Below are 12252 nucleotides of genomic sequence, written 5' to 3' on the forward strand. Positions count from 1 at the left end.
TGCGTTTAGGTGGTCGTGAAAATCGTCAATTTCGTCTTTGTGAACGGCGGTAAAGGTGTCGTCAACGTAGCGTAACCAAAGCGGTATCGTTTGTCGGCAAGTTGCAAGGGCGCGTTCCTCACCGTGTTGCATCACAATTTCCGCGACAACAACAGAAACAGGCGACCCCATTGCTGTTCCATGCAACTGTTTGTAGTGTTTACCGTTGTACTGAAGGTAAGTCGATGTAAGGCAAAGGTTCAGTAAGTCCATGATGTCTTCTGTAGGTAACGGCAGTTCAACAGTAGATTGTCGTATAGCGGTCTCGGTACACTGTAATGCCAATTGAAGTGGAATACTGGTGAACAGTGATTTCACATCAAAAGACACAAGTTTGTAGTCGTCACGTATCTGTACTGTCTTAATAGCGTCAATAAAGTTCTCCGTAGATTGTAGTTTGCGTCTTGATTTGTCAGTAAGAGGTTGCAGTATGGTCGTCAAGTACTTAGATAGTTGATACGTAGGGGACCCACAGAATGACACTATAGGTCGCATCGGTAAACCAGGTTTGTGCACTATTCACTTGACTCTGAAGACGACTTCCGCTCAGGTTGTCGAAACGTCAGTCACCAACAACAGTTCTTTTCAGAACTACACTCACCCGGACGATCACACTATACGAACTACTGATACTCCTGGGTTCAAACCATTTACTGTGTACAGAGGGGTTTAGATTCGCTTTTAAGAAACGAAATGCTGAGCCCAACGGCGTTCTCTGGAGGAATAATTTGAATAGACCTTTCCCGCATTCCACTTCAGTGAGTACGAACAACAGCACCAGAGTGAAGTTGGGGTGGACATTTTCATACAATTGCTGTATTTTTGTCCACCCTGACCTCGACTCGGTGCCATTGTTTGCTGGAATGCGGGAAAGGTCTATTTTTGGAAACGGGAAGTCCCAGATCTTCGGATAAAAGTTTGTCCAAAGGCCGTTTCTTAATACCTTTCTTCCCTGAAAGTAATAAGTTCTCCGTGGATATGTGTTTAATTTTGTCGCCTATTTGTACTTTAAATGGACACCCACAAAGTCGACAGCAATCCCCAGAGCACGACGCGTTTTTCGGTTTTAAAGTACGGAAGCAAGCTTCTTGGGTGTTTCTCTTGTGGAAGACATCGAAGAATGACCTCTGCTTAAGAAATTGGCCCGGCAAAAGCATTGGCATTTTGTAAACGTAACGCAAGAGTTTGAGCAATCGGTTCATGTTACTCCCGCGAAAAATTAGTTGATTTTAATTACTAATTGGTTAATAAGATTATTTTTGACAAGTGTGAATGTTCTCAAAAACATGAGAAGAGTCTGCAGTCTGTTTTTCTTCTCGTGCATGCCGCTTCCATGTCTCGTCCCATTCCCCTTTAGGCTAAAGCGTCTCGCCTCATAAGCCCCGCTGAATTTCAAGAGAAAAACAGACTGCCAGCAGTCTGTTCGTGCAAGCTTGAGTGGTTCTTGGTTTAATTGATCGGTGATCACAGTATGTGTGTATTCAAGAAATGCAAATCCACCACAGTCTATATATCAATTGTATCCTATGTCTATTTAGTGGAAAGTAAAAAAAAAAAAAAAACTCAGCGCCAACCTAATTGCATCTTAATGATACGTAACACAGAAATAGAGGGTTTTTAAATGTGACCGAGAAATTCGGGTCAATTTAGTTTCTGATCAAGCTACAAAAATATTTTTATCATATGTGAATATCGGTGTTTGACATTTGTTATTCGTATGACATTTCCACGCGGACGTCATGACACGCGAAGTTTGTACATAGTTGCTCCAATGACTTCCGGTAGGCGTTCGTGCTGCTTAGCACGATTGGCTCTCCCAAGGAGTTTGAGTGTGATGTATTGAATGGTGGTTCTGCGTCGCTTGTGTAACAACTTAAAATTTTGCAAATTATGTAAGAATTCCTTAACGATTTTGCCAGCCTGATTTTTTTGCAGGTTTTGAAATCCAATTTCTCCTTGAAAATTACACCCGATGCCTTCTCTGCGCGCAGTCGTAGTTTATAAGGAAAACTGTAAACAATGACGTCACTCAGCAAAATATATAATCATGGCGGACAGTGTAGCGAATTCGACGGTGACCATGGCAAGGAATCTTGCCATTGCACAGCTCATTGCCGGCTTTCTGCTCCTCAGTTTCGGCTTCGGAGAGCGGGTCCGGGAAGAGATAGTGTCACGAGATTTAAATGGCGGGATTTGGGCTGGTATATCGGTGAGTAGAATTGAAGGACCGTTAAATGTTAAGCTTATATTTTGTACTCAAGGACTTGTATTTGTATAGAAATTATAGGATAAAGAGATAAATTCAGTCTGACTTTAGCTATTCAGAACCTTAATAATAAGTAGCTCGGCAAAATATTCTGACAGTCAGACTGAATTAACTAGCTAAGTTTACGAAATATATATAACTATTACTTTGATCTACTAGCAGTGTGTCTTCGTCGAAAATTATAGCATCAAGGAGGCACGCTTGCATTGAAAATGACAAATCTCTGACTTTGGCGTACACTTTTAATATTTTGAATAGGACCTCTTGTGATCTGTTTTGTAGCCAGACAATGCAAAACGAAGACTTCGGACTACGGACTGCAGACCGGAGATAAAATGCAGACTTAGGCCCAGTTCAGACGCCGAACTTTTCATGAGCCGAACCAAATATATTGAATTAAGTACATGAAAAGTTTGGCGTCTGAATCAGTTAAGAACGGCTATTTGAATTTGGAACGGCCCAGCCGTTCTTCCCGCCTAGCTCAGCCGGGAATTTCGGCTTTGGAACGGCTTTGATTCAGACGTCGAACTTTCCATGAGCCGAACCTAATGCATAACTTATTATAACGTATTTTACAAGCAGTTTTTACTTTGCCTGAAAATCGCTGACATTTCGATGTGTTTTGGTTTAAACTAAATAAAGTTCGGCGAATTAAGTTCGACGTCTGAATCAACAGGTGTGCTTTTGATAATTTGGGTCGGTCCAAATTCGAATTAAGTTCGGTTCATGAAAAGTTCGGCGTCTGAACTGGGCCTTAGAGAAAAAATAATTAATGTAGTTAATAATTATTCCCCGAAGTGGAGGTAAATATCCACCACTTTCACCGACACTGAGGTGAATAATTGTTTTAGTATATACCGCACAAGCTGAATAACTAGGGGACTAAGGAGTAACTTTATTTGTTTAAGAGTAACTTTATTTGAAACGGGTAGCCATTTTGTTTTTCTTCGGCTGCTCGGAGGTGAATAGTACTTGGCTAATCACGTCGAGCTAATCAGCCTGCGCGAAAAGTACTGTTCACTTGTGTGGTATATACTAATCGCTGTTATTTCCATTATCAAGGGCAATTAAAACACGAACACAGATTAGCCTGGGCATTAATTATTTAGGCTAATCTAGTGAAAGTCGGCACTTTGATTAACCAGAATATTACCCTGCGGGGCCGGGTTGTTCAAAGATCAAGCTAATCCTAAGTTAACGAGAATTTTGATTTGACATAGTAAATGGTTTGAACCCAAGAGTATCAGTAGTTCGTATAGCGTGATCGTCCTAGGGAGGGTAGTTCTGAAAAGAACTGTTGTTGGTGCCTGACGTTTCAACAACCTGATCGGAAGACGCTGGAAGTCATCTTCAAATGTTGATTTGAGTTTTGTAACTTTTCGGAGAGGTTTCGTGTTTATATCTTTCATGTTCGGCCATCAGTTTTGACTTTGAATAATCTCAAACTACACGAACTGATAAGCAGTGAAAACATTAAAACATATAACGAAAATTAATACCTAAGTTACCTTTAATTCTCAGTTAGTAACCGTCTTTCGAATAACACCGTTCAAGTTAGCCTCAAAAACGCTCTAGTTATTTTTTAGGGTTTGCTGTAATTAACAGAAATGATAAAACGCTACAATTAAGAGTCTGTAGTCTGCAAGTTGCATTTTACGCTCAGTTCGCATTTTACCCCCAGTCTGCAGGCTGCAGTCTGCAAACTAGAGCCCGTAGTCCGCAGTCTCCTTCAACACTGACCTGTTCTGTAACATAATCTTACGACTGTGGTCACGCTTTTTGCCCCGTCCAAGGGGTACAAACTACTACGTTATTTTCTATTTAGCTGTCTGTCTATTTTATGTTTGTGCTGGCGCATAACCATAGTTTAATATTCAATTGTACAGCTATCCCTCTTTTATCAGTTAAGTTTCCTTCATAGTGGATCTTACCGAATTAAGTTCTGCTTCATTAGGATAAATATGTCCCTAAAAAAACTAAAATCTTGGCATTACATATATCTTATGAGATGTTTTGGTGTGTAGTATCGCTGTATATTTTTACGAGTTGTGCCGTATTTTGACGAGCCCGTAGGGCGAGTCAAAATACAAACATCGAGTAAAAATATAAAGCGATACTACACACCAAAACATCTAATAAAAGATTTATTATCCAACTGCTGTAGTCAATAAATTTATCAGTGAAAGAGGGAGAGTGGGACAGTTTTGCGTGCGCGCGTCGACCTCTCCGGCAAACAGGTTTACTATTGTACAAATAACTTTACAATATCGCTGTATATTTGTACTGTTATTTGGACGGTATTCGCTGCAGTTGGGTAAAAAGTGATCGTTACGACGCGAGTTGCCTTGGACACAAGTGCAGGCAAATCAGAGAGTTTACACGAGTAAACGTTGTCTCGCGCGCTAGTACCTTACTTGCCGCTCCAGCGAGTTGTCTCCCGACCCGGAGACAATTCTTTTAAATTCATATAGCGGTTCGCCGTTTTTTAACGAAATAACGGAACTTGCTCAGTTGAATGTGAGGTTTGCTACCTGTGCCAGAGACCGTACAAATGTGACCTTAATCTAGGAGTATAGCGCCGAAGAGAATAAACCTATTTTAGGTGGAGATGAAAATTAAATTCCACCTGGCTAAAACATTGTCACGGTAACATATTGTTTCCACAATGTTTCTGATAAATGGGTCAATTTCTTAAACAAGTTTAACTGTACAACACCCTGCCACTCGATCAATTATCTGTGTGGCTGGCCAGACGGTACTCAGAAGTCATCCCTATATCACCTGGGGAGAAGGTAGATGTTTGAATCTATATATATTTGATAACTATTGAGTGAATGCTTTTGGAGATATTGTTTGGGGGAAGGAGGGGTGAGGGGGGGGGGGGCGGGCGGGTAGAGGCGCTGTCTGATTTGGTATAACATAGCAGTGTTATATCTTCAGGTGTTCATCACAGGTTGTCTGGGAATCCCTGGCACTCGCAAAGAACCAAGTACCTCACGCAATAATTTTGTAAGTGAACATTGTAAGAAAAAACTAAATGGTACTTAGCTAGCTTTGTTACTGCTTGCGTTTTGTATCTTCAGTAGAGATAAGCTTAGTTTTGGAAAATTTGGAGGCTTGGAGAGCTGATCGGTAAAACTTTGTATTTCGTCTTATTGTATTGTTTATCTGACTTTGAACACCACACTTAACTTGTAAGCCTTAATCCTTTTCTGTCTTGTAAAAAGGGAGTGTAGGTTGCCAAACTTTGCCAAATACAAACGTTGAAAGATGGCGAGCCATGAGGAAGTTAAATTCACTGAATCCGACAGAAAATCGTTAGTTAAGGAGCACGAAAATTCCAAAATGTCAAAATGGAAAAAAGAAACTTCAGGTGGCTTAAAAGTTAGGTGGACGGGGAGGGGGGGGGGGGGGGGGAGTCAGACCCTCCCGCTTCCCGTACCCTGCCCTCCCTCTTCCCGTCCATTTATCTCCCGACTCCCGTCCTGGTCCGTATTGCTGCCTTCCCCTGTAAATAAGGAGACTCATTTAGCTTGTCATTTAGCTGGGCAATCCTTTCCCTTTTTTCCTTTATTTTCAGGCTTACCCCTCTTACTCAGACTTAATAACTTAATTGACTGATGGAAAAACCGTGTATGAATAAAGTTATCTTCTTTTATGTTATCTTACTCACGTCTTTTAAAAGCTTAAGCGACCACATTTTATGACCTATGACGTAACCACCGTAAAAGAGTTTCCAATTTCAAAGGAAGTAAGCCTCCGTTTGTTGGCCCAAAGGCAAAGTTTGGCTTTTCTGTCGGCCCAGAATTCTCAAAATATGCTAAATGTAAGTCAAATAACATTTTTGTTTCTCTTTTTGGAAAGTATTTTAGAGCTAAATAAATGATTCCCGCCTTCTTAGAACTCCCGCTTCCCGCCCTTTCCGCTCCCGCCTCCCGCCACTATTTCCCCCGGGTTCCCGCCCTCCTGGCCCCCTTCCCTTGACATTATTCAAGGAGTTTCTTCAATGTTAACCAAAGGAGAGACATTCAAGATATTCCGGCTGCCGAGCTTCAGTTGATATACAGTTTGTGCTTTCGATTCACTTTTGTAGTTTTTCTCTATATAATAAAAAGAACATAACACGTTCGCTTAGACAAAAACAATATATCATGCGTGAGCGGAGTGAACGCGTCAGATGTTGTCTCTCGCCACAGTGTAATATCCGCTATTTACCCTAGACTGCATAATAAACAACATTTGCCATGACTTGCGAAAAGTGCTCTGGCGGCTCTGAAAGCAGTTTTTATAATTCACGATGTAAGATGTATGTCGCTGTGATCTTGTTTAATTCCCAGGCTTGTGCGTTCAAGGGTTTCTCTGTCATATCTGCAATGCTTGGTGGGGGATTGGCCTGCGTCTACTTCATCCTGACCATGATACAGGCAAGAAAGAGAAATTATGATCATGGTTCAGAAATTGCTATCCTTGCAATGATTTCGATTCTCAATTTCATTGAATTTTTCGTTGGGATTTGGGCTGCGACGAGCGTTTATAACATGAGGATATGTTGCTTTTACAGTCCATCACCTCAGGTGAGCCCTTTTTATTAAGTGAATTAGTGCCACCCCCAAATTTGTTTTTTGTTTATCGATTTGTATATTTCCAATCATAATTAATTTTGTTTAAGTATCTTTGTTATCTTTCTTTACCTAGATACAAGTAATGTACACCGCGAACTCCGATTATGCATTGACCCAGGGACCTGCTATTGTCCATGTGGCCTCTCAGATGCAGTTGAGCGGTGGGGCACAAGAGAGCCAACCTCAAGCTCAGTACGGAGCCATGACGTCGGGTTACCAACCTCAGCGCATTGACTTGCCTCCGTCATATGAAGAGGGACAGCACTTGACGCAGCAAAAGCAACAGGTATGACTGTAGCCTGCGTAGCTGGTGGAATTTGGTGGTAGTTTTATTTTTTTAATACACTACGTCTACAGTCGAACCTTTATGAAGCGACCACCTTTTAAGCGGCCATCCCTTGTTAAGCGGCCAGTTCTCAGTCCCCGTTAATAACCAGCCAGCTCTATTAAGCGGCCGTGCCCACCTTTTCGTCTTCCCGAAGAGGGTTTTCTATTGTCCTTACTCCTGGTTAGCGCACATCCAGCCACATAGTTTGAATTTAGAAAAGAAATAGAAAGTGACCAGTAGTAAAAATATTCAAACACATGTTTATTAGCGGAGCTCCTGCGCGCGAGCGGAGCCCATACCTTAGAAAATCTGGTGACCAATCGATCTAAAAAAAATTCATTGTCACGTGACTGACCGTAAGTCCGTCCGTCCGCACGCCAATACCTTAAAAAATTAGAGAGTAGCACCATTACCATTAGCCACATCTTTGAATTTGGGCATCCATGTTAATGTTTATTGACAGCTGTCAAAACAAGCTATCCAATGACCAGTATCATGTGACCATATCTCGGGCTCAAGTTTAGAGCTTGCGTGTCATATTGAAGTTGACCGCTGACTAGAGACTGGTTCTTCGATTGGATCGCACGCTCAAGGAGTGTTATTACTCTAGGGGAGAAGGAGGGAGTACGTGCAAAGGCACAATTTCGGCGGAAATTAACCCCTTGACGCGTTGTTGACTTTTCTTCTGACATATTTCTTGCGCAATCGTCTCGTCAGTTTGTGAAAACTTAACTAGAAAAAAAGTGAAACCACACGCTAAACAATTTGATATGCCCATACATTGATCATTGTTTAAATTTCTGATCCAGGAAAAACAAATCCTATTTTCTCTTCATGGTTAGTTATTGCAATCAGGAGCTTCGCTTTTAGACTTGGCTAAATCTATATATTGTTGTCTTCCCGTGATTTTATGTTGCCTTCAGTATGTTTGTATGAGAATAAGTTGACGTTTCTAGAAACTTAAGCCCGGTTCGCGCTCTTTCTTAACGAGTCCTTATTAAGCGCCCATCTCCCATTTATTCGAGGTGTTTGACTGTAGGATATTTTGGGTGTGTAGGGACAATAGGAAATCCTCCAAAAGACCAAAAGAAACCAAAAATAACAGAAGGTGGCTATGGCCGCTTCATAGAGTTGACTGCGGCCGATTAAACAGTAAGTTTACATACGAGCCAAGTGGCCCATCAGGTCAGAGCTTATCACGGTTTCTGTAGCTTGAGGCGACTACAAGTATTTCCACTCATCCTCTGGATGAGAAGCTAGTCTATCGCAGAGTTACAGTCAGCATTAAATTCGCCGGTAGCCATTTATTCACCTGTCGCCTTGTAGTGGTAGGGGAGCTTGTGTATTTCCATGATCCCTAGAGCTATACCGGCAGGGAGTTCAGTCTCCCTAGCAGATTCAATCATGCCGGGCACGTCAGAGGGTAGAAACCAGAATAAAGGACAGTCCTTGGCACTGCAGGTTAGGGGTTTGGCGTGGGGCTAATTATCCTACACAGGAAAACAGAGCCTGATTACGGAAACCAATGGTATTCAGTGTCCTGCAGGGCACGACAAGGCACGAGAAATGGGGTACTGTGAGAGTAAATTGTCTTGCCCAAGAACACAACAAAATGACGTCGGCCAGGGTTCTAACCTGGACCATTCGATCCGGAGTCGAGCGCACTATAAGCCATGAGGACACCGCACCTTCTCGGCCAATTAATAGGGGTGGCCGGTTAATACGGGTTTTGTTTAGAGTATTTTACTGACAAGAATTTCGGGGTAGTAAACTAACAGACTCAACTTAAGAGACTTAGCAGATTTAATGTAACGAACACAAGACCAAATATAGAAACTCGGCAGAGAGCCTGGCTGCCATGTTGGAACTTTGTTATATCAAACGTGCGCTATTGTCTGTCCAATGGTCTTTCACACAACATAAATAGATTATGCTATCGATACGTTTATTATCTAATTGCTACTTTAAGTCTGCTAACATTAGTTACTCTACGATTTAGGCGTCTAATGGTGTTCCTGTGGCCGTTCGAATACAAACAGGCGCAAGAATCGTTGCAGACCAAACTATCATCCCAGAGGCACAGGACAACCAACCACAAATAGTCCTACTTCCAGATTCTAGAGAAATGGATGATCCACCTCCTGCGTATGAAGCTGTTCCGACAGGTTACCAAACTTTGCAGGTTGATTTGCCTCCGTCCTATGAAGAGGCAGAACACGGTCAATTAAGAACTTATGTTTAACTCCTAATGGAGATTTACGATGAAGATTTCACGTCGTTAACATCTCGCAACACCCGTCTTGCTGCTCGACAATATGTCAAGATAAAGACAAAAAATAAATAACTATAACAGTGAACATACACATAAACACAGAAGCAAATGAAATTGAGCTTCTTTGTTCTGTTTGAGATCGTAAAGTATTCGTAAATCAGTATTTTGTTCATTTGTCTAAGGATTTATTATGCCTTAGTTGGAAAAGAATTTCTGCTCTGATTTGCAGCCTTTAAATAATGGCCATCATTCAGTTGCAATGATGGTATTAAGTTATTTGCGTAAATTGCTTTCATTTGGAATGTGGATTACATCAGTAGAATCAGATAATACAATAGGTAAGAATATAGTTTAAGAATTTATCATAACTAAACAACTACTCAAACAAGATATGAAATAAATGAAATCAGTTGTAAATGAGATGGCACAGGTAATCGTGTGAATGCGAGTGTAACAAAGGATTTACACTACGCGCCTTTGGCCGAGTCTAATTTGAAGGTATTGTAAAATATCTTGAGTAGCTTAAGTCCTTAAAAGCTGGCGCTTTCATACGATGACACGTGTGGTTTATGACTAAAAATATACGAAAATGTGACGCTCAATTGGCCTGCTCCCAGCCAACCGCAATGGAATATTTTCTCAGTCATATAATAATGGAAATAATTGATGAAAAATAAATCTTTAAATCATTCCTACAGCTCAAATATTAGAACTTTGTATTGATTTTTTCGTGGAAACTATTACTGTATAACTTACATTAAAACTACAAAAAAAGTACCTCTATTGTTAGGCATGTTTTGGCATAGAAGACGACTGACCTTAGAGGATCAAACGTCTTTACAGGAAACTAACCCAAACACTGTCATCCGACTCCCACAAATGAATAGCGGGAAGGTCTATGGGATGCGCCGTACGCGTATGGGATGCGCCGTACACGGTACCATAGCTAAGTTTGCGACTAAGAGGAATAAACTTTGTCTTAGTGTATGTCTATGTGTGTGTCTATGTCTATGGCTATGTTTGTTACGTATTATATTAAGCCACATCAACTGGCACTAAGTTTGTATTTCTTAATTGCTTAAAAGACACGGAAATTGTAGTGGATTTGCATTTCTTAGATAGACTCATGCTGTGATTAACAAAACCACCCAAGCTCGCACGAAGCACAATGTAACATAATTATAACATAATTTCTAACCCTTTCCCCTTTCGTTCCAATTGTTTTCTGGACTCTCAGCCGAATTGCAAATGGATGAGCGAATAACAATTACCGAAAAGTTGCGAAAATAACGAGTGTCACATCTGCAAAGTGACGATAAAGTTCAGTGTAATCATTCTTATGGTTATTAATTTCTAAAAGAAGCGGCCCTTCGAGAGTAGTTAAGACTCCTTCAAATCAGTAACGTAACTTAGCTAGGAAATAAACGATGTAACAAGACAAAGCATTTGTCTGTTCTGTATTAAAATTTGCATTCTTTTATCATATCTTCATGAGGGTGGGGAGGGGGTGGCGAGGGGGTGGGGGGTACTCTTTGGTCCCCCTTGTGTGTCTACAAATCTATTCGCGAAAAGTACAGTGGAACCCCGCATACGACCACCCCGTTAAAACGACCACCCCTTTATTACGACCACTTTTTTATGGCCCAAGCAAAAGCCCACACGTTCTCCTATCTGAAAACCCCGTTATTACGACCAACGACCACCTCTTGGAGTGCTCAGTCCTTATTTCCTTTAGAAAATTACCCCGTTAATACGACTGGTTAAACTGGCTGGTGAGGAAGCTGAATGACAACAGACAAATAATACTTGAGGAACTGAAAGACGTCATTGTTTTCTCGGATTGCATGTGCCCGGTTTTGTTCATTTTGCAATGAATTGCTTTTTTAAGATTGAGGAATAATTATTGTAAAAAGGTTGATATATAGCGGAGTTAAAGGTATTGATGTGTAGTACGTGTTTAAGGCGTGTTGTATCATAATGCGACCCTACCTCGTTAATACGACCACCCGGTTAATACGACCAATTTTTTATGGCCCGAAGGTGGTCGTATTAACGGAGTTCCACTGTACAATAAACTACTTACAGTACGTTACATAGAATAAACTTATTACTGTATACATGTAATTCTTAGATTAAACTAATCACTGTACATTACCTACAATAAAACTACTTACAGAAAAACTAGTTCATACAACAAACTACCAAATTACAATACTCTATTCACACCACACTACATTAAGTTGAGAGCATTATTTAAAATAATAATTATCAAAATTAAGGAATTTAACGATACACACAAATAGACAGCATAAAAAGCTGCTAAACAAATAGAAACAGAAACACACTTGTTAGTTTCCTATTTGTATGTTTTTGTATCCTTTCCACCACCATCTCTTCCTAGGTCAACACTTCAACAAGTTTTCTCCATTTAATAAAATGTTGTCAAAGTTGATTTTTTTCTTTGGCAATTTGGAGTTCAATTCTGTAAATCAATTAAAGGACGGTGCCTACTTTTGTTAGTGCGCACACGTTCTGTGCATCACGCAAGCCATGGTTTAAGTGCTACGCGCGCGCTGGGGTTGACATTGACGCAATAACAACGCAAAAACCTTGGTCACAGCAACCTTCAGGACAGCTTTAACTATTATCCTTGATGGTCTAAACCTTATGAAGTATGGTTTTTTCGGATTTCTAAATTAATAGACTACTGTTTATGTTACTATCG

At 40.7% G+C, this 12252-nt stretch overlaps 1 protein-coding gene across 1 annotated transcript; it reads left to right on the forward strand.

Moving 5' to 3' along the window:
• The first annotated feature begins 1638 nt into the window (after nucleotides 1-1638).
• Nucleotides 1639-11644, forward strand: LOC145496228 (uncharacterized). Its single transcript, XM_081475914.1, has 5 exons — nucleotides 1639-2248; nucleotides 5246-5314; nucleotides 6643-6879; nucleotides 7001-7213; nucleotides 9255-11644. The coding sequence occupies exons 1-5, from the start codon at nucleotides 2087-2089 to the stop codon at nucleotides 9495-9497; spliced, it is 924 nt and encodes a 307-aa protein (XP_081332040.1). The 5' UTR covers nucleotides 1639-2086; the 3' UTR covers nucleotides 9498-11644.
• The last annotated feature ends 608 nt before the right edge of the window (nucleotides 11645-12252 follow it).

Source organism: Orbicella franksi, chromosome 8 (assembly GCF_964199315.1).
Source record: "Orbicella franksi chromosome 8, jaOrbFran1.1, whole genome shotgun sequence".
NCBI lineage: Eukaryota > Metazoa > Cnidaria > Anthozoa > Scleractinia > Merulinidae > Orbicella > Orbicella franksi.

Coding starts and splice junctions, on each gene's coding strand:
- LOC145496228 (XM_081475914.1), top strand. CDS start 2,087: ATGGCGGACAGTGTAGCGAATTCGACGGTGACCATGGCAAGGAATCTT. Junction 5,315..6,642: donor GTACCTCACGCAATAATTTT/GTAAGTGAACAT, acceptor TTTAATTCCCAG/GCTTGTGCGTTCAAGGGTTT. Junction 7,214..9,254: donor TGACGCAGCAAAAGCAACAG/GTATGACTGTAG, acceptor TCTACGATTTAG/GCGTCTAATGGTGTTCCTGT.